General features: G+C 39.3%; 1 protein-coding gene across 1 annotated transcript; it reads right to left on the bottom strand.

Annotated features, from left to right (window-relative positions):
- Nucleotides 1–4558: 4558 nt before the first annotated feature.
- Nucleotides 4559–11999, bottom strand: LOC108895179 (protein c-ets-1-B-like). The gene is made up of 7 exons (XM_051075736.1): nt 11975–11999; nt 7974–8093; nt 7639–7824; nt 6829–7008; nt 5112–5330; nt 4893–5011; nt 4559–4790 (listed from the first exon to the last, which is right to left on the bottom strand). Exons 1-7 carry the CDS (start codon nt 11997–11999, stop codon nt 4575–4577), a joined length of 1065 nt encoding a protein of 354 aa, XP_050931693.1. The 3' UTR covers nt 4559–4574.
- Nucleotides 12000–22769: the final 10770 nt, after the last annotated feature.

Genomic DNA, 22769 nt, shown 5'->3' with positions numbered 1-22769 from the left:
CCACCTGTGTCTTGCCTCCAGTCAATCATTTTCTCACTGAGACTCAGCCATCCAGGGTTTTACATACACTGTATATGTTTACTGAGCATTTTTAGGCTGGAGGATTTCAAATATGCTGGTTACAGTCCTGGTTATTATATATTTGGTGACCCTTGTTTTTATATTGTATATAATGTTACATGTATACACACATATATTGAAATATTGCATTTATAGTGTCAACTTAGTTGTAATAAACTGAACTGGCATTTGGGTTTGACAGTCAACTGTCTTAAACACCACAAACGGTATAAAAAGTTGCCCATATAAATACACCATACCCAAAACAATACAATATCCACCCAGTTCAGCTCAACTGAGTGGACAGACCCCCAAGTCTGCTAACACTGGTAACATGTTTCTCTCCTCTGGGGATAAGTAACATGTACAGTAGAATAGTAGCAGTGATAATAGAACAATTATAAATATCAAAATCATGTAAGTGTCCATCCATTATCTGTAGGTGCTTATCCTTGAGGGTCGCAGAGGGCTGCAGCATGTCCCATGTGAGACTGGGATTAGGGCGGAAAGCGAGATGCATCTTGTCTCATACATATGAGTCATAAATGTTAAACTATATAATTATTTAGTGGAGGAAAAAAACATAAATAATTATGAAAACTATCATTATTTTTGATTGAAAACATGTACTAGACAGTTTCATTTTCCATTACAGTACATAATAACATAAAACAATAAAACACTCAGTGTGTGTGTATGTGTGTGAGAGAGAGAGTGAGTCAGTAGTTCCTCCTCATGTTTTCACAGCATTTTCATTTTACAGAGCATTAGGCGTGCAGCTGAGCATGAGTGTGTTTACTGTGTCTTCAGTGTGTTTACCATCTGACTTATATTTCTGTGACTTAACTATTAATATGAACACAATAATTTTACTGTGTTGTTCCAGCTGAAATGGACAATGGCCTGGGAACCTGTCAGTGGGATTCTGATTCTATTCTATGAACTATTCTAACAGTTCATAGTTAGAATAGAAGAGAACAACTTTATTGTCTGTCACAAGACAGCAGAAATTCCTCTTAGATAGAGAGAGACAACAAACAGCAGCCACAAAAACAGTGTCAGACTCCAGAATGAAAATTCACAGTTCATCATAATACTTAGTATTGTTCTATTAATTTATGTTTGTTTGTGGAGTTTGCTCAGAGTAAAGGAACCCAACATGGAACTTGGGTCATGTGATAATAGGTAGATGTAGACATCAGTCCTGTCTCTCTTCAGGGATGCTCTCTTTGAGCTGGAGTAAATGAGGAAACCTGGTAAATTTGGGACCTTTGGGTGAATACTTTTACAAATCTGTTATATGTAAGGAAGAGCTTTCTTCTGTATTACATGTTGAGGTTTCAACATATCATTTACATCCCCCACATTTGCAGCATGAAAATGCAAATCTGTTTTTGATAAGACATGGCTGAATGCTGATGTTCTTTTATCCGTCAGTGAACAGGTGACAGACTCAGAGTGAGAGCACTGAGTGTGTGAGGATTACTTCCACCACTTAGACTCCCAAGGCCTGCTAATGGAAGAGACAACATGGGGCAGAGTGTGTGTCTTTGTCTGAGTCTGGACAGGGCTCATGTCTTTTCCAGGTTGGAGAATATGACATTAACCTTGTAATTTATACTACTGCAATTTCCCCTCAAGAGCTGTGAACAACAAGAGACGAAACTAAACTGAGTAATGGACAATAATTATATTCCAAGTTGTCTGTTCTATTTACCTTCAATTCCAGGATACATGCAGATGTTTGAATGTGCTTTAGTGTCTTGAAGCTCATTCAACATTTAAGTGTATAAACAGTAGCAGTAGAGGATACAAAACATTTTAGTCCCTCTTTGGCCTGTTCTTAGTTAAATCAGGTAAAACTGTATCCATCATATCCACCATTTATTTTAACATTCTCCTCAGTTATTACTCTGTGTGTATCATTCACACGGAGATGCTGTCTCAACTCATCTCAACTCCTCTCATCTAATCTAATCTCATCTCAACTCATCTCATCTCATCTCATCTCATGGATTTTTAAATACTTTTGTCGACACTAGAGTCTAGTGGTGGAGAGTAATTAAGTACATTTATGCAAGTGCTGTGCTTAAGCACAGTTTTGTAGTACTTGTACTTTACTTGGGTATTTACCTTTATGATGCTTTATACTTGGACTTCTAAGCTTATAAATTTAATAGTATAAATAGAGCACATTGTTTTCCAACCATTAAGGCTTGTGTCTATTTGTAGCTCATCATCACATTTCAGATTATTAGTAGTTCTACCAAAGAGTGATTTCCCATCTAAATTCCAGATGGTTTCTTTTAAGCAACAGTTTGATGCCAAAAGAGAGTATTTTGCAAAAAAAGTAGAGAAAATTCCACAAACTAAAAATAGATCTATGTAGTTGACAGTATAGCTTGTAAACAGAAGACAAACAAAGGAGAAGAAAGGACAGAGTGCATGTCAGCTACCACCTGTAGTTTTAACAACTAAATACAATACCTAAATATGGCTCTAAAAACAAACCTCTTCACCTGACAGACCTGTCGATGTGGTAGTTTATGCCATTTTGTCACCTGACAGCCACCATAGACTCACCAATATGCTTGGAAAGGGTGAAGCCGCAACAGGTAGTCAGTTGGATGCAATCTGTTCTCTCCCCACTAGATGTCACTAAATCTTACACACTGGTCCTTCAAAAATGAGACTTGAACTTATATTTGTTAATGATTTCCAAATGCAAAGTACAGCTGGGGCTGATGGGATTGTCAGTTTTGCAGGTATTTGTTCATAAACCAAAAGTTTTTGTTGAAACTACCACTGCCACTACCATTGTGGTCCAGAGATATTCTACTCTGGACCACAATGACAGACTAACTGTCACTGTCATCATTGCCACACTGCTAATGTGGCTAAAAATCATTTGAAAGTTATAGAAATACAATCAACAAAATGTCCAAAATATCTTAGGTCAGATGTTGTCAAAGAGGCTAGATACATTATATTTAGTTTCTGTAACTTCAGCAGAATATTCTCTAGCATGTGTGTATTTACATAGGAATAATGAAATTATGGAGACAGCACAGGGACTGACAGGAGCCATGCTTAAATCCACAGGAGTAGAACTAAATTTCAGACTGGATGAGGAATATGAAGGTAATAAATCAATAAACAATCCTTGAGTGTTATCAGAGATGTTGAATTAGACCGCCTGACTTCTCTGCAGGAACTGGCTATTCCAGTCACCCACACACCTACTTCACAGAAGCAGTGAAGTGAAAGGCACAAAGAGTTGGCTGAGCAAGCATGAATATATCAATTAGGTTCCATTAGTTCACCCACCAGCTGATCTCTGCTAAAACACCTCCTGGCAGGGACTCTCAGGCTGGATCTCTGTGTTCACATATGAACCTTCACCACCAAATGGTTCATTCATTTTATGTTGTTAGTCTCTCATTGGAAGGAATTATTTGGAGTCTTTCTTTGGAGTCACATATTCATGTAGGAGCTTCCCAGTACAAACACCAGAGCTGTGATGTTCAGCTTGTTCTCCGAAGAGGATTTGATCTTTGCCCAGGGGTTTCAAACCAGCACCGTCACAGGTCAGAGTGCAGTTTGTTAACATCTTGGCTTGTGATATGCTTGCTTTGAGCTGGCCATCTGTCTCACATAATTGCACAGATAGTGTTCAGATAGACAATAACTATGCAGGGCTGGGATGAAAAAATTGAATCCGACTGAGTTTATTGCCACAACTCAAAGGGGCCTCACCCAATAAGATGCTGCAATGACCAATCAAATATGGAAGGATTCCTGTTAGATAACTGAAAGGAGCTGTATTTCTAATGTTAACCCCTCATTATGATGAGTAATAACAGTGGTAGTAACACACAGGAAAAATCTCAGGAAAATCATCTGAAATAATGGATCCATAAAACTGCGTTTTAGCAAAATGATTCATGATAAAATGATAAAGTTCCTGGATCCTATTTTATAATTTCATCAGTACAACATGTCTGCACAAAGGCAGCCCCAGTCTGAACACCTGATACTCTGTGTTATGCTGAGATGACTGCTAAGGATGAAAGTAAAATCAGAAGAAGAGTCTGAACAATCAAAACAAGGTTGCAAAGTTTTAAAGACACTGATGCATGCCTATATGGAAAGCCAGGAGGGCCAAGAAGCACAAGACATCTGAAGTCACATGTTGTCTGCTCATTATCTGCATGTGAACTACACATTTGTCTTATTTATTTATATCAAAATAAATGACTTAACAGACTTTTCTGGGAATTTTATTGTGTGACAAGATAAAGTGATACATGTCATCTGTTACTGGTCGTAACTGATACTAGCAAACAAACTCCCAAATATGTACACACACCTACACACTGTATCACCACCAGGTCTCAGGTGGACTGCTCTCACAAATAATAAGTGATAAAAGCTGCAGTTGGAAGAATCCCATTTAAAAAAATAAAATAAAATAAAAAGTGTCTCTTTGCTCCTTCTTCCCAGTGTTTATGGAGTCATTGGTGACTCTTGCTACTGATGTCCAACATAGCGTGCAACTCCCCAGGTTCATATCCCAGCAGGCCTTGCAGGTTACAGACAAAGCGGTAGACGTAGCGTTTGCCGGCCGTCTTGCGTATAATGTTTTTGTCATAGTAGTAGCGCAGACCTCGACTCAGCTTCTCATAATTCATCTTGGGTTTGTTCTTCCTCCGACCCCACAGCAAAGCCACCTGGAAACAAAGCTACATCAGACACCAGAGGACAACAATAGGGGAATGTGGGGAATCTGTGTTTTACATCCAATGTTCTCCAAACCCATGGACACTGCGTACCTCATCAGGGTCTGTCAGCTTGAACTCCCACCCATCTCCTGTCCAGCTTATACATGACTGACAGCTGCGGTCTGTCAGAAGCTCCAGGAGAAACTGCCACAGTTGAATGGGACCACTTCCTATTGAAACAACTGCAAAATCAGCATCAACTTCTGTTGCAGGTCTACAACTGACATGTATCTGTATAGGACGCTATTAGCACGTTCAACCACCACTGACCAGTGTAACCAGCGAGGATGGCTGCCGGTATCACAGCTCTGCCCAGATCTGTTTTGTTGCCTACATATTCCTTGAAGCTCCTATGTGGCTGTGGTAAAGTAAAGACATCTTCAGACATGGTCTCTTCCATGACTGGGTCTGTATCCTGGAGTGGAGGAGCCCACGATAGAGAGCCCACGATGTCAGAATCATCACTGTGCGTAATCTCTACCTCAGAGTCTGTCTCCACAAGTAAAGAAGTGCATAAGAATAAAGCAGGTTTGTAAGAACAGAGCTAGGCTCTCAGGTGATGATGCAGAACAGCTATAAACCATTGTGCTTTAGCACAATTTAGTCATGAATCCAGTGTGAGCGATTACAATTACAATTTGAACATCAATGCGAGCTTATTATGTACTATATGTACTGCACTAATGCAGTACACATTAGCATATGTTAATAGTGATGTTTTGGCCCATTTGTTCGTTGTTTCTTCCAGCACACAGTGATTATTTTATTTATTTATTTACAAGAAAAAAGATAGAATAGCAGACACATCTATAATCACATGACCAAAGAATGTCCTCCACAATGTTACAAATTCAGGCACCTTTGAGTGCTTCAGATAGGTCAACAAGTCCAGTGTGATATGTTCCATTATAATTTTATACCAGATAGAGAGTGTGGGGCCCCTACAGGAAATCCAGTGAAGTAATATATCCTTTCTTGCACAGAATGACAATACGCTGAATAGCTTTTTATTATGTACATTAGCAACTTGTGTATTAGGAAGACCAAGGAGAAGTGAAACTAGGTCCAGTTTAAGCTCAGTTCCAAACATGTTCTGCATCTCATACAGATTCCCAGTATGTCTCTATATTGATGCAAGACCAAAGGCAATGTACGAGGTTACCAGTGTTTATTTTGCATTTAGGGCACAGAGAAGATAATCTAGGTGATAAATGTACTCTATGTAGTAATTTTAAGTCCAATGTTCACTTCTCTTCTTTTAGCTTTGTCTCAGTCTCCTGAGAAACTCCTGAGAAAAATATGAGTGTTAAGCTGCTAGATGTTGCGCTTTCTTCATAAACTAGTTGCCAACTTTATCTGTTGTCTCTAGACCTGCCACTAACACCTTCACATTGAGAGAAGAGAGTAGCTGTTACTTCCAGGTGTTTTGTTCCTGTAAAGCTAAGATGTAGGCTAATTTTACTCCTCTTCAACCAATCAATACGCTTCACTTTATTCATTGTTGACTTAATGATGAGAGTGGACTTTTCGGGCCATAAAACCCAAACAATGAGAGGCCAAACAAAACCCAAACAAGAGGCTAAAAAGCTCTGTAAAGCAGAGGAGAACTGACAGATTTCATTGTAATCCTGGGTTCAACAAGACATTATTTCTCCAGAAATATTTCCTGTTAATTTTTACATATATTGTAAAAACATACATTGTGTTAGGAGTACCATAAACTAAATCCCACTCACCAGAAATTTCAGAGCTGGATATCTCAAAACCTGATTTAATGAAACCAGAACTGTCTTCATGGCTGTATAGCACAAAGGTAAATTGTGAAAATGCTTCGTTTACACAGCCAATTCTACTTATGGTCTTCAAAATATGACTAATCTAAGTACCCCAACCCCAGAACACGACTCATACTCAGTGACAACAGTTTTGAATAATGCCTCCAGTCATCACTATAATTACTCATAAAATTTTCATAAGGTACTCTTACCTCCATTAATTCCTGTTTCCTGATGCAGGGCAGGAGAGGCCATAGTCCTGCTGGGATCCTCTGTTTTGATCAGATAATAATCTTGTACGGTCACAGGGTCCAGAGTGTGGAGGTCTGTCCTTTCAGTGGGATGATACTGAAGATGGTAACTGTGTTTGGCTGAAGGCTCCTGAACATAGTCTGAGTAGTTTTTTGAGGGAACAAAGATCAGCTTAACTTATTCATAATAATATTATAACAAGTACAGTGTAGTAATTAAATGTAACAGTGGAACTATAATTACCAAAGTAGTAGACACATTATTGCATACCTTTGTTGAATTGCAGCTGACAGTAAGATGGTACTGTGCAAGTGAGTAATGAAGAACTGCAGTCATACTCATTCTCTGCAGAATTAAACATTCTTTCAGCCACATTGTGTTATCATTGTGTATTATTAATGACTAATATGTAAAAAAGAAGATATGCTCAAGAATGCATGTACCTGTGTGCCCTCATAAGCACATGTGTATATACCCAGATACAATACATATCTACATATACAGGACACACATTATGAAACAAAACCACCCACAACTTTAATAAATGGAGACATCTAAATTCCACTAATTATCCAGGTATAATATTACTTCTCTAACTTAATTTGAATATAGCTATTTTCAAATTATATGTATTATAAGAAAACTATAGGTTGTTCTACTCCACCTAAGGTCTGTTGAAATTGGGATTGTAGATTAACGAACACAATAATTGTGAGACACTGTTCTAATGTGAGTTTGAAAAAAAAAAATTGGTTGAAAAATGTTTTTACCTCTCCTCATGGTCTCCAGATGTTCCCATAGAATCTCCCCTGCAATGCAGTCGGACATCAGGCTCAGGAAAGCATCTCGGTCCAGACCACACAGCTCACTACCCCGCATGCCTCTCAGGTCTGAGCCCAGGCAGTGGAGCCCAAACTCAGCCTGGCACCAGTCCAGCCAGTGGTTCACCTCCTGCTCTGACCACAAGGTAGGATCTGGGCATATATAAATCCACAAATCCACAGCTGAATGTACAAAACAAAGTTCTACAACCATTTCACCTCCTCTCATCAAAGCTCTTACTCCTATATTGATAACTTAAATATGCTGATGGTACAAGCTGTACCCTGTGGGAAGTGACGGTTGATTCTCTCCTGGGTGAAGCCAGCGAAACTGGCCTTCACTGCCTGGCTCAGGACCTCCTTACTGGTTGGGGTGAGAGGGGGGACATCCAGGGTGTCCAGCTCTGGCACAGAAATAAAATATCAAGATATATATATTTATATGACAGTTTTTTGTCACTTTCACATTATAAAGTGAGTTACTTGATGTTACTATGCTTTATTCGTAAGCAGTGTATAAACAATGAATGGTTTATAAGATGCTATAGCACACTGCAATGTCATTGCTGACAGAAATATTTTTATTAATGCATTTGTCAGTAAGTATAAGTCCCCCTGTGAGGTATGTCTAGTGTATTAGCAGATAATAATAATGTAACACAGTTGAAATTAAATGAAAATATTATGATTTTGATATGATTATGAATGTTTATTTCTATGAAATATGAAGCATTTATTAGTCGAAGTGTGGCGCAGAAGCAGCAGATACTCCTGTTGTCTTGATTAGTTCTTGCTAGTCATGTTTTATGCTCACCTGTGACTAAAAAACATCTAAACCTGCATCATTTTGTCTTTTCACTGCATTTAATTTATGAGTTTTTAAAAACAATCACATACATACTGATTCTATAATAAATCTCTGGGCTTTTGATACAGTATATTTCTTACTACTGAGGACTGAAACATGATTGACTGCACATACACTTGATATGATGACATATGCACTTCATGAATTATTACAAATTACACAATACATCTGTTCAGTCTGATTGTATTTCTAACACAGCACATGTATACAGTACAAATATGTAGGGTAATTATGACATACACACTCTACTTTAAGTCCTAAAGGCCATATACAAATATTGAATAAATGGATTATAACAAACTATAATGTAGTTATATGTAGCTGTAAGGACCTTTTAAATGATTATTAATGTAAACTGTTTGTCAGTAATTATTACATCTCTCATGAAAACATTTTAATATCATTATATTTTGTCATTCATTGTTACACTGTCATTCATTATCTGTTTATACAGCAGTGTACAGGAGTCACTGTCGCTGACAGATACATCTGCTCACAGCTACATTATAGTCTGTTAGAAACCAGTTATTACATGTTTATAACCTGCTTATAACTGATGCCATATAAAGTCTTTGAGGTATAAAGTATACTGTAATGAATGACAGATGTAAAGCTCCAGACACTCTCATATGTCTAAAAGTCATATAAAAAGTCTAAAAGTCTTATAATTGATAAATACATTAATAAAGACTTGAAATGTCATTACAGTGTGTTACAAACATTTTTAAAGGGCTGCTTAAAAATGCTAAATATTAGTAAAAATAAGTTTTATCATGATATCTACTAACCCTCCTCTCAGTTTCTGTATTTACCAAAGAATGACCAGATTGAAATCAGAAATACATCAGAAACAATCAGCAATAATCTTGATATTGATTGAAAGCTGAGGTGAAACACCAGACCAGATGAAGGAGTAAGTGTCCTACCGTAAGTACTGCAGTCCATCCCAGTGTGTGAGGAATTGGGGGATCAGGTGGAGGAAACAGAGACCACAAAGGGGGGAACAGGACTGTAATTTGATAGATGGGAGGGGACAGGCTGTGACAGACAGCTGTCAATCATGTGGATGTGGGTGGGGCAAGAGGAACAGGTTTGATGCTAAGACTGACTTTGACAATACATCCATGGATTTAGGAATATATAAGAGAGTATTTTATAGAGAGTATATTTGGTTGTATGGGGTGAGAAAACATTTCATGTGATCATACTTGCCACTTGCAAAACAAATGGAAGACTGGATTCCTGACAAGACACAGTGGGTCACCCCCAAACACCTGTGGTTCCCAAATGCTGCAGGTTTGTGGTAACTGAATCATTTCACTTGCCACCAAAGCAAATCAAATGATATAGGCCTCAAGTGGGTGCTGCATTAATGCTTAATCTTGTGGGAGTCTTGTTTTAAATCCTTTCAGGCGACCACAAGCTAAGTGACATCAAGCAGACCTGGGACAGTAACATTCTAACACAGGATTACTGTTTGGTCTCTGGGTCTCTTTATGTAAAATATAATTAAACTGTCAAATGTCATCTTAAGTGCTGGAGTTGTGGTTGTAAGAGAAGTAATCTACGAGCTTTGGCACCCTCTAGTGGCAGTTAGGGGAAAGAAGCTCAGGTGAAGTGCAAATTTAATCTTTGGAGAAGGATCTGTCTGCGGACAGGGCAGCAAGAAGGCAGCAATAAGGTTCTAGGTTTTAACTCTGGTTCGCCCAGGGCTTTTCTGTGCAGAGTCTGCATGTTCTCCCTTTATACTCTGACGTCCTCCCACAGTCCAAAGACATGCGGGTTAATTGGTGACTAATTAATTCTAGTCTCTCTCTGTTTAGATTGTAGCCTTTTTCATTCAGTCTAATGAGAACATTCTGCAACAACTGAGTCAAACCAAACCAAAACTGTTGTGATGGCTCCTGACAAGTTCTATAGCCAACAACAGCTATATTTGATCAATGCATGGTAGAGAAAAGAATCTGTGATAGAACTAACTCCAGCTATGAGAAACAGACCAATATTTCTTTCTAAAATATAGTGCAGGAAGAGTAGACTGTCTCACAAAATGAAAATATGGAGGGTATCAGAAACTCTAAATTGTATTTGTACACAGTGAATAAATGTTATTAGTTACTTTACATTTGATTTGAGTTACTTTGGCAGTTGTTGACTCACTGGCCTTAGTTCAAGTGCCCACAGAAGGCAAAAAGTTCACCCTCGGCTGCTGACTGTTTCTATACCTCCCGATTATTAATGAACATTAGAATTTAACAAACAGTCATACTAAAGTGGCTGAGATTTCACTTTCTCCTCTCCTTTCAGTAGACAGCAGTTTTTCATTCTGAACTTAATGAGCGAGCAGAAGCAGAGACATGAGGACTTTCAGACATGGGACTCACTGTGAGTCCACAGAAGGCAAAAAGTTCCCCCGCGGCTGTCGACTGTTTCCATCCATCCCCATTGTTCATGAACTGAATGTCAATAAACATTAGGAATTGACAAACATTCATGTTAAAGTGGCTGAAATTTCATTTCTCCTCTCCTTTCACTGGACACAGCATTTGTATTTTGAGCTTAATAAGCGTGTAGAAGCAGAGAAATTATGGTTTTCACACACTGGCCTCACTGTGTGTCCACAGAAGGGAAAATGTTTCCCCTCGGCCATGGACTGTTTCCATACCTCCTGATTGTTCATGAACATTAGAATTTCACAAACATTTTTCTTAATAAGCTCAAAATGGACAAATGCTCTCTCTGGAGAAAGAAAAGGAGAAATTGAAGTCTCAGCCATCTAACATGATTTTTTTTTAATTCTAATGTTCATTAACAATCGTGAGGTATGGATACAGTCAGAGGGCCGAGGGTGACCTTTATGCCTTATGTGGGAACTGAAGCCAGTGAGTCAAAATCTTGCTTCTTTTTGGCACTGATAAAGTTCTGTTTGTCAAATTCTAATCTTCATCAACAATCAGGATGTATGGAAAGTCCTGTGGCCGAGGGGAATCCTTGTGCCTGTTGTAGGTGATGTAATTGGTCTCCTGATAATGTTTGAACACCAGAATCAGGCTGAAGATTTATGATTGCGGCAAGTCTCAATCACTCTAACAGGAATTTTTCTCAAATTCGAATGTAGGTGGCCAAGGGGGAACTGTTTCCCTTCTGTGAACACACAATGAGGCCGGTGTGTGAAAATCCTTGTTTCCCTGCTTCTAAGCGCTTATTAAGCCCAGAATGCAAATGCTGTCTCCGGTGAAAGACCCGAAAGGAAATGATGGGTTTCAACCATAATACATGTTTATACATATTAGGAATTAAGAACCTTTCATAACTGTGTGGCTGAGATTTCAGTTTCTCTTCTCCTGGTCAGAGCATGCATCATTTGGCCATTCTGAGCTGCATAAAAGCATAAAAACTAGGGATAGACAGATTAACGGCTGGGCCGATTATCGGAGCCCATATTCGGCATTTTGACACATATCGACATCAGCCTTTTTTTAAAAATCCAACGGCTAAGAGATCAATTTAAAGTCACTACTCTGTCTCCAGCATTGTTTGCTTAATCAGCTCAGAATGGCCGAAGGCTGCATACTCTGACCAAGAGAAGAGAAGCTGAAGTCTCAGCCACATGGACATGAAAGATTCTTAATTTCTTATTTATAAACATTCATTATGGTTGAAACCCATCATTTCCTGTTGCGACTCCTTTTGCCTGTTCTGTGCCCTGTGAGCAATGCCAGTGCAAGACCAAGAGCTGATCGCAGCGTTTTGATGCTTATTCAGCTCAGAATGGCCAAATATTGCATTGTCTGACCAGGACAAGACAAACTTAGAACTCAGCCACACGGACATGAAAGATTTTTAATTTCTATTATAATATACAAGCAATATGGTTGAAACCCATCATTTCCTGTCGGGAGTCCTTTCCCCTCTTTTGTGCACAGTGAGTAATGTAACTGTGTGAATAAGAGGTTTTCGCAGGGTTTTGAGGCTTATTCAGCTCAGAATGGCCAAATAGTGCATTCTCTGACCAGGACAAGACAAACTTAGAACTCAGCCACACGGACATGAAGGATGCTTAATTTCTATTATAATAAACAAGCATTATGGTTGAAACCCATCATTTCCTGTCGGGTCCTTTCCCCTCTTTTGTGCACAGTGAGTAATGTAACTGTGTGAATAAGAGGTTTTCGCAGGGTTTTGAGGCTTATTCAGCTCAGAATGGCCAAATAGTGCATTCTCTGACCAGGACAAGACAAACTTAGAACTCAGCCACATGGACATGAAAGATGCTTGTAGTATACAGGATGTTTTATGTATGTTTTTACCTTTTTGGAATGTCTGAGGGTTTCTAGATGTTTTCACTTTTTACGAGTTTCCTATGTTTAAGTTAGCCCTTGGGGTTCATGTTTAGGATAAGAGTCAAGAATGTGACCCCCAGACTAGTAGGGGTTAAAGGTGAGGGTTTCCTCTCACCCATCTTCTTCCTCTTGACAGTGAAGGTATTGAATGAAGGTCCAGATGTTTCTTATGAACCATGTAAACAACCAATGTATATATACTGGTGTTTAGAGCTGTTAGGGAGAGAGATCCATATTGGCTCGGATCCTCTCACAGGCTACTGCAGTGCTTGTCCGATGCTGAACTACTTTGTAATAAACTTCTATATACCAGTAAGTCAGTGTCAGCGGAGATCTTCTCTTCATCATCTTCACGTCAACATCACCATCTAATATACCACAAGAATTTGGCGTCACGAACTTCGGACGTGTTGTGACCTGCGGCGTTCCTGGCAGCGCACCTCCTCCCGCACCGAGCCTGCAGGATATGGTGAGCATTTCTCGCTTCTGGGGTGCTGGTTTGTTCGTTGATGTTGTGAGTGTTTGCTGTTTGGTCGCACCGGAAAGAATTGTGCTGTGTTGATGTTTGGGGTGATGCTCCGTTCTAAATTTGATTTTATTGCGCTGTGGACAGCGCATAAACAGGGGGGAGAGTGACAGAGGAGTAAAGAAAATAAGAGTTTGAAGTAAAAAGTGTAGAATAGCCTAATTAGTAACGATAAGGTGAGCTAAATAACATCATGCAAGATTAATGAAGACTGGGCCCTTATCTTCTTAACGGTAAGACATGTGTACATTAGTCACTGCGTGAAAGTTGGCTTTGAGAGATAGTCGGATTAGAAAAAGAGAAAAAAAAAGAGAAGGAACAATCCTGGGCCCAGGGCAAATTGGACGGTTGGGAAAAAAAGAGATATAGGAAAAAGGAATAAAGAGAAATAGGAATAAGGAAGAGATAGAGGAATAAAAGGTAGAGGAAAAAGCCGCAGATTTGGTCAAAGCCCTCTGGGAGGCGGTTTTAGATGGGCCAAAAATCCTGGAAAATCACTAGGTGAATTTCAGGTCAGTTCTAGGAACTGGGGGTGTAGAGTGTAAAATTCAATTGTAAGTTCCCACTCGAACACTAGTTGACGAACAGTGTCTGAAGCAGCCTCTCATTGAATATCTACACCTCATGAGGTAACATAAATTTAGAAGGAAAATAAGAGAAAAAGGAGCGGCAGAAAAGCATGCTATAGGATAAAGTATGAATGAGTAGATTTTTGAGAATGTAGGATTGGATGTTGTTTGTGTTTTGGGATGAAGTTGACTCTGCTGTGTGTTTTGAGAATCCTTTTTGTGTCCCTGTTGAGTGAGTAGTGTCTGTGTGTGTGTACGCGTGTGTGTGGAGCTGTGTCTCAGCTGTGTATGAAAGGCTGCAGCATGGGATGGTTTATGGGGAGAGGACGTTTTTATGATTAAAACCTATGAGCTTCTTTTTAAGAAGACGTTCTTTTATTGATAAAGTGTATGAGCCTCTTTCAAAAAGACGTTTTTGTTATTGATTAAATATATGAGCCTCTTTCGAGGGGACTTTTGATATTGTTAAAAGTGTATGAGCCTTTTTTGGGGGACAGTTTGAATAAAAACTATGAGCCTCTTTTAAGGATGTTTTGGGAAAAAAGAGAGAGAGAGGAGAACTTATGAGCCCCCAAAAAGGACATAGAAAGATTAGTGTGAGAATGTTTTGAGTGGGTATAAAAAACTTAAAGAGAAATAAAAGAATAGTATGAGATACAGTTCATGGATGATAATGTATTAATGGAGGAATTAAGATGTTAGAGTGACCTGTGTGTTGGTAGGTGTGTCTAATGTGTGAGAGTTGGGGAGAAGGAAAAAAAGAGGTGGAGTGCTCCAGGATGCAGAAGGATGGCAGCTGGCCAAGGTGTCATGTGGATTGAGGTTTGCTGACAATAGTGTGTGCAGCTTCTGAATCCAGTCTGCTCAAGGCCAGTGTAGTTTTATCCACAAACTCTTTTCTACAAATACCTGCATTTTAAACATATGCGTTATATAGGTATAACATATCATATGTTGTAGTTATTTAAAGGAGAAGCTTGGCAATGGACTGACTTGTTAATGCATTTAATCAATAGAATAGAATTATTTGGGTCAAATGCTGCTAAGAGCAGAGTGGCAAATGTGAGTTTTATTGTCTGTGGTGATTTGAGTGGTGTTGAGGATTGAACACACTTGGTGATAGTTGGTCCCTTGTAGGAGCGTGTGATCTTTTGAGCCTCATATAGGATTGGATGTTTGTTGAAGAAATATTTGAGGGAACTTTACACATAATTTGGAAGATTAATTGTGTGTTTAGTTGATATCATATGTCGACTTAGTGTTGTACATCCACTGTTATATTGATAAGTTTTTGGTTCCTTTGGAGTTGGTAAATTTATTGATTGTGGTAAAATAGTGATTTAAAATAAAATAAAATAGATAAATAAAATAGGGAGAAGTAGGTTAAGTATTTAGAAGTAGTTTTAGTAATCAGTTTAAATTTACAATGAAGGGAGCTACTACAATGTCAGAGAAGGATATTAAAATTCAGAGAGTAATTACCCCTGTTGATGTAGGACAGAAGAATAATCCTTTAGTCAAAGGTATTGCGAAGATATCGGAGAAATGGCATAAGCGTTGGCCTGAAATTGACCAACCATGGCCAGTGGTAGGGACTCTTAACCCAGATGTAATTAAAATAATGCATGTGCTTGTGTCCACATATGAGGCGGAACAAAGGAAAGGCAAAAAAGGAGGAAAACGTAAAGAAAAGAGACAAGTGGAGCTTGGTGTTCTTCAGTTGTTTGAAAATGAGGGACAGAAATTGATAAAGGCTGCAAAAGAAAAGAGAGATAGAGGTGTAGAGGAAATAGGAAAGAATGTAAAGGAAACAGAAAAATTAATGGCAGAGATTAATACACCCTTCTCACATGTGGATTCAACGAAGAAACCCCCACCTTATGAGAAGAAGGTGAAGTTTGAGGAAGTTTATCCCCAGCTCCCGGTGATCTCTCAGGGGGGTAATTATCAGATTAAAGATGAGAATGATAGAGTAATAGAAGTGGGACAAGCGGAAACGACTATAACGATGTATCCAAGTTCTGACAGTAAGAGGAAGACAATAAGTGTGGGAGCTAAGGATGATCAGAGTGATTTGGGAGACATTGTGGGTAGATATGATCCTGAAGTCAGGAGGATGTTGGCTAGAGCGGAAAGAAGAGGAGAAACATGGACGACAGAGGACTCAGAAGATGATAGCTCTGGTGAAAGTGAGAATAGAGGCAGTGATTGGGAGGAGCAAGTTCCTTCGTCTTCAAGAGGTTTTTTTCCCTGCAGCAACTAGCACTGGAATGGAAGAGGCCTTACAAGAGGTTGAGAAAAGTATAAATCAATGCCTTTCGCATCTCTATGAGTCGTCTAGACCAGAGGATCAGAAAATATGGGAGAATCAATTAAAGTGGTTAAAGACACAGAAGAAAACCTTGCGGAAAAAGATTTCCCAAAAATTAGGGAAGAGATATTCACTGCGCCCAAGAAAAGGGAAAATGTGTCCAGTGGTTGTTCGAGGACAGAATTTGGAGTACAAGCCTTGGCAGAATACAGATATGTCAGATATACTTGAGAAGTTACCTACTCTTCAAGATGGAGCACATCCTTGGATTTCAAAGCTGGAAGAGATTATGGTGGGAACACGAGCTGCCATGGGTGATATTATGAGACTTTTGGCTAGTCTCCTAGGGGTTCCAGCTATGGAAGAGATTCTACAGAAAGCGGGACTTGACCGATATATAGGTACTGCTGTGAATGATTCGGAGCTGTTTGCGGCAAGTAGAGGTCGAGTGTGGAGAGTGTTGAAAGATACTTTTCCTACTAATGTACATCCTGATAATATTTTGATTGAGCCGTTAGGACAGGAAGAAAATCCGAGGGCCTATGTGTCAAGAGCCCATCAGGTGTGGAGAAATGTCACAGGAAATGATCCGGACTTGAATCGAATGGAGCAGTCAATTTTGCGAGGTAAAATACAGAAGGGGCTGCCCTTACCAGTGAGAAGCAAATTGGCAGAGGTGGTTGATTTTGGAAGTATGACAAAGGGTGTCTATGCAGATCATATAGCCCATCAAGTGGAGCTATATAGGAAAAAGAAACATGATCAGAAAGAGCAGGATCGAGAGATCCTTAGAAAACTTAATCAAATACAGGTTAGCGGAAGGTAAGCAAGTGATGAGATATACACTGATTCCGCATATGCACATAATGAATGTCATTTGTTTGGATCAGTGTGGAAGAGCTGAGAGTTTAAGAAAATAGATGGTTCTCCATTGCAGTATTATGCTCAAATAATGAAACTGTTGCATGTGATGATAAATCAGTTGAAGGTCAGAGATACATGTTTAGGTTTTTGTGTAGAGAGATCATAAGCAGGTGGGGACTTCCAGGTTGGATACCCTCAGATAATGGGAAATAGTTTATGGATAAAATGGTGAAATTGATTTAGTAAAATTGGGAATTAGATGGTTTGGAGAAATTTATCATCCACAAAGCCAAAGGATAGAGAGAGAGGAGCGAGATATGCAAAGAAGATTTTGATGTGAAGGTTGTGTGTATATTGAATTTTGAAGGATTGTGGTATGTGAGTTGTTTGAAAGAGAGTTGAAGCAAGTTTTATGAAAGAGAAGGGAAGTGATATAGATGGAGATGAAAGAGTATTGATAGAAGGTGGACTGTTGGAGACATATCCGTTTTGAATATTCATATCTCTCATTATGGTTTTGATATTTCTTATTGTTTTATCCTTTCACTCTATAGAGTGATATGATAAAAGGGGGGAAATGGAAAATGTGATTTATAATCTGAAATGATATGATATTGTGAATTTTACATTTACTTATAGGATCATGATCTGCATTTGATGTTTTAATTTACATCTGTTGTTTGGTACAAGATACTGGTTGGTGTTTTCTTTCTTCCAGAACAGTATTGGGGGAAAGGATCACTATGGGACAATAAGAATGGACTGGAGGACTCTGAACAAGGATACTGTGATGCAATATTCGGAGTCAACACTTCATCGACACAACAGTGACAGTCGACGCTGCTGAGGAGCCGTTGTGGGATGTTTGATTTAGTTTTTGATTTTCTATATTGTATGAGTAATACTTAAACTGTGTGACATTTTCTTAGGTTGAAATTGTTGAAGGAAGATGTCTTCTGTTGTGGGGTAAATGCATTGGGACCTCAGATGTTTTCTTTCTTTTTCTGATGCCTAGGGAAATTGGGGCTAGGCAGGGAAAGGTCCATTGGAAGGTGCGATGGGTCGACCAGCCTGAAAGTGGACATTGTTTGGATTTTATTTTCTGAGGGTTCCATATGTATTTGCTTGAAGTTATATCCTTGTATTAATGATGAAATTTTTTTCTTTTTAATTGGTTTGGAGTACTATAAAGTGGTCGCCTGGGGCAGAGGGGCCGTGAGAGAATTTTCCTGTCTAGATTGTTTGATGGAAATTTCAGGAAAGATAGCTGCTTGACAGGTTTTTCGCTCTCACACTCCATAAAGTTATGTTTATGCTTTGGGAAGTATATGTAGGTAAACGTGTATGTTTTATTCTTTATTTTTCGAGGCTAGGTAGCCTCGCAGGAGGGAATTATATAGTATACAGGATGTTTTATGTATGTTTTTACCTTTTTGGAATGTCTGAGGGTTTCTAGATGTTTTCACTTTTTACGAGTTTCCTATGTTTAAGTTAGCCCTTGGGGTTCATGTTTAGGATAAGAGTCAAGAATGTGACCCCCAGACTAGTAGGGGTTAAAGGTGAGGGTTTCCTCTCACCCATCTTCTTCCTCTTGACAGTGAAGGTATTGAATGAAGGTCCAGATGTTTCTTATGAACCATGTAAACAACCAATGTATATATACTGGTGTTTAGAGCTGTTAGGGAGAGAGATCCATATTGGCTCGGATCCTCTCACAGGCTACTGCAGTGCTTGTCCGATGCTGAACTACTTTGTAATAAACTTCTATATACAAGTAAGTCAGTGTCAGCGGAGATCTTCTCTTCATCATCTTCACGTCAACATCACCATCTAATATACCACATGCTTAATTATAATAAACAAGCATTATGGTTGAAACCCATCATTTCCTGTCGGGAGTCCTTTCCCCTCTTTTGTGCACAGTGAGTAATGTAACTGTGTGAATAAGAGGTTTTCGCAGGGTTTTGAGGCTTATTCAGCTCAGAATGGCCAAATACTGCATTGTCTGGCTGGACAAGACAAACTTAGAACTCAGCCACACGGACATGAAAGATGCTTATATTCTATTATAATAAACAAGCATTATGGTTGAAACCCATCATTTCCTGTCGGGAGTCTTTTCCCCTCTTTTGTGCACAGTGAGTAATGTAACTGTGTGAATAAGAGGTTTTCGCAGGGTTTTGAGGCTTATTCAGCTCAGAATGGCCAAATACTGCATTGTTTGGCTGGACAAGACAAACATAGAACTCAGCCACACGGACATGAAATGATGGGTTTCAACCATAATACATGTTTATACATATTAGGAATTAAGAACCTTTCATAACTGTGTGGCTGAGATTTCAGTTTCTCTTCTCCTGGTCAGAGCATGCATCATTTGGCCATTCTGAGCTGCATAAAAGCATAAAAACTAGGGATAGACAGATTAACGGCTGGGCCGATTATCGGAGCCCATATTCGGCATTTTGACACATATCGACATCAGCCTTTTTTAAAAAATCCAACGGCTAAGAGATCAATTTAAAGTCACTACTCTGTCTCCAGCATTGTTTGCTTAATCAGCTCAGAATGGCCGAAGGCTGCATACTCTGACCAAGAGAAGAGAAGCTGAAGTCTCAGCCACATGGACATGAAAGATTCTTAATTTCTTATTTATAAACATTCATTATGGTTGAAACCCATCATTTCCTGTTGCGACTCCTTTTGCCTGTTCTGTGCCCTGTGAGCAATGCCAGTGCAAGACCAAGAGCTGATCGCAGCGTTTTGATGCTTATTCAGCTCAGAATGGCCAAATACTGCATTGTCTGACCAGGACAAGACAAACTTAGAACTCAGCCACACGGACATGAAAGATGCTTAATTTCTATTATAATTAACACGCATTATGGTTGAAACCCATCATTTCCTGTCGGGAGTCCTTTCCCCTCTTTTGTGCACAGTGAGTAATGTAACTGTGTGAATAAGAGGTTTTCGCAGGGTTTTGAGGCTTATTCAGCTCAGAATGGCCAAATACTGCATTGTCTGGCTGGACAAGACAAACGTAGAACTCAGCCACACGGACATGAAAGATGCTTAATTTCTATTATAATAAACAAGCATTATGGTTGAAACCCATCATTTCCTGTCGGAGTCCTTTCCCCTCTTTTGTGCACAGTGAGTAATGTAACTGTGTGAATAAGAGGTTTTCGCAGGGTTTTGAGGCTTATTCAGCTCAGAATGGCCAAATAGTGCATTCTCTGACCAGGACAAGACAAACTTAGAACTCAGCCACACGGACATGAAAGATGCTTAATTTCTATTATAATAAACAAGCATTATGGTTGAAACCCATCATTTCCTGTCGGGTCCTTTCCCCTCTTTTGTGCACAGTGAGTAATGTAACTGTGTGAATAAGAGGTTTTCGCAGGGTTTTGAGGCTTATTCAGCTCAGAATGGCCAAATACTGCATTGTCTGACCAGGACAAGACAAACGTAGAACTCAGCCACACGGACATGAAAGATGCTTAATTTCTATTATAATTAACAAGCATTATGGTTGAAACCCATCATTTCCTGTCGGGAGTCCTTTCCCCTCTTTTGTGCACAGTGAGTAATGTAACTGTGTGAATAAGAGGTTTTCGCAGGCTTTTGAGGCTTATTCAGCTCAGAATGGCCAAATACTGCATTGTCTGACCAGGACAAGACAAACTTAGAACTCAGCCACCCGGACATGAAAGATTTTTAATTTCTATTATAATAAACAAGCATTATGGTTGAAACCCATCATTTCCTGTCGGGAGTCCTTTCCCCTCTTTTGTGCACAGTGAGTAATGTAACTGTGTGAATAAGAGGTTTTCGCAGGGTTTTGAGGCTTATTCAGCTCAGAATGGCCAAATACTGCATTGTTTGGCTGGACAAGACAAACTTCGAACTCAGCCACACGGACATGAAAGATGCTTAATTTCTATTATAATAAACAAACATTATGGTTGAAACCCATCATTTCCTGTCGGGAGTCCTTTCCCCTCTTTTGTGCACAGTGAGTAATGTAACTGTGTGAATAAGAGGTTTTCGCAGGGTTTTGAGGCTTATTCAGCTCAGAATGGCCAAATAGTGCATTCTCTGACCAGGACAAGACAAACTTAGAACTCAGCCACACGGACATGAAAGATGCTTAATTTCTATTATAATAAACAAACATTATGGTTGAAACCCATCATTTCCTGTCGGGAGTCCTTTCCCCTCTTTTGTGCACAGTGAGTAATGTAACTGTGTGAATAAGAGGTTTTCGCAGGGTTTTGAGGCTTATTCAGCTCAGAATGGCCAAATACTGCATTGTTTGGCTGGACAAGACAAACTTAGAACTCAGCCACACGGACATGAAAGATGCTTAATTTCTATTATAATAAACAAGCATTATGGTTGAAACCCATCATTTCCTGTCGGGAGTCCTTTCCCCTCTTTTGTGCACAGTGAGTAATGTAACTGTGTGAATAAGAGGTTTTCGCAGGGTTTTGAGGCTTATTCAGCTCAGAATGGCCAAATAGTGCATTCTCTGACCAGGACAAGACAAAGTTAGAACTCAGCCACACGGACATGAAAGATGCTTAATTTCTATTATAATAAACAAACATTATGGTTGAAACCCATCATTTCCTGTCGGGAGTCCTTTCCCCTCTTTTGTGCACAGTGAGTAATGTAACTGTGTGAATAAGAGGTTTTCGCAGGGTTTTGAGGCTTATTCAGCTCAGAATGACCAAATAGTGCATTGTCTGACCAGGACAAGACAAACTTCGAACTCAGCCACACGGACATGAAAGATGCTTAATTTCTATTATAATAAACAACATTATGGTTGAAACCCATCATTTCCTGTCGGGAGTCCTTTCCCCTCTTTTGTGCACAGTGAGTAATGTAACTGTGTGAATAAGAGGTTTTCGCAGGGTTTTGAGGCTTATTCAGCTCAGAATGGCCAAATAGTGCATTCTCTGACCAGGACAAGACAAACTTCGAACTCAGCCACACGGACATGAAAGATGCTTAATTTCTATTATAATAAACAAACATTATGGTTGAAACCCATCATTTCCTGTCGGGAGTCTTTCCCCTCTTTGTGCACAGTGAGTAATGTAACTGTGTGAATAAGAGGTTTTCGCAGGGTTTTGAGGCTTATTCAGCTCAGAATGGCCAAATACTGCATTCTCTGACCAGGACAAGACAACTTCGAACTCAGCCACACGGACATGAAAGATGCTTAATTTCTATTATAATAAACAAACATTATGGTTGAAACCCATCATTTCCTGTCGGGAGTCCTTTCCCCTCTTTTGTGCACAGTGAGTAATGTAACTGTGTGAATAAGAGGTTTTCGCAGGGTTTTGAGGCTTATTCAGCTCAGAATGGCCAAATACTGCATTGTTTGGCTGGACAAGACAAACGTTAGAACTCAGCCACACGGACATGAAAGATGCTTAATTTCTATTATAATAAACAAACATTATGGTTGAAACCCATCATTTCCTGTCGGGAGTCCTTTCCCCTCTTTTGTGCACAGTGAGTAATGTAACTGTGTGAATAAGAGGTTTTCGCAGGGTTTTGAGGCTTATTCAGCTCAGAATGG

The sequence above is a fragment of the Lates calcarifer genome, linkage group LG14, assembly GCF_001640805.2.
Source record: "Lates calcarifer isolate ASB-BC8 linkage group LG14, TLL_Latcal_v3, whole genome shotgun sequence".
NCBI lineage: Eukaryota > Metazoa > Chordata > Actinopteri > Centropomidae > Lates > Lates calcarifer.
Note: the sequence above shows the minus strand (reverse complement) of the source record. Positions and strands in the feature narration are given on the sequence as shown.

Excerpts from the sequence above, each read along its gene's own strand:
- LOC108895179 (XM_051075736.1), bottom strand. The coding sequence starts at position 11,999 with ATGGGCTCCGATAATCGGCCCAGCC. Across the intron at positions 7,825-7,973 it reads CAACCGTCACTTCCCACAGG|AGCAGGAGGTGAACCACTGG; the intron begins GTACAGCTTGTA and ends CCTTGTGGTCAG. Across the intron at positions 5,331-6,828 it reads GGAAACAGGAATTAATGGAG|ACTCTGAGGTAGAGATTACG; the intron begins GTAAGAGTACCT and ends TTGTGGAGACAG.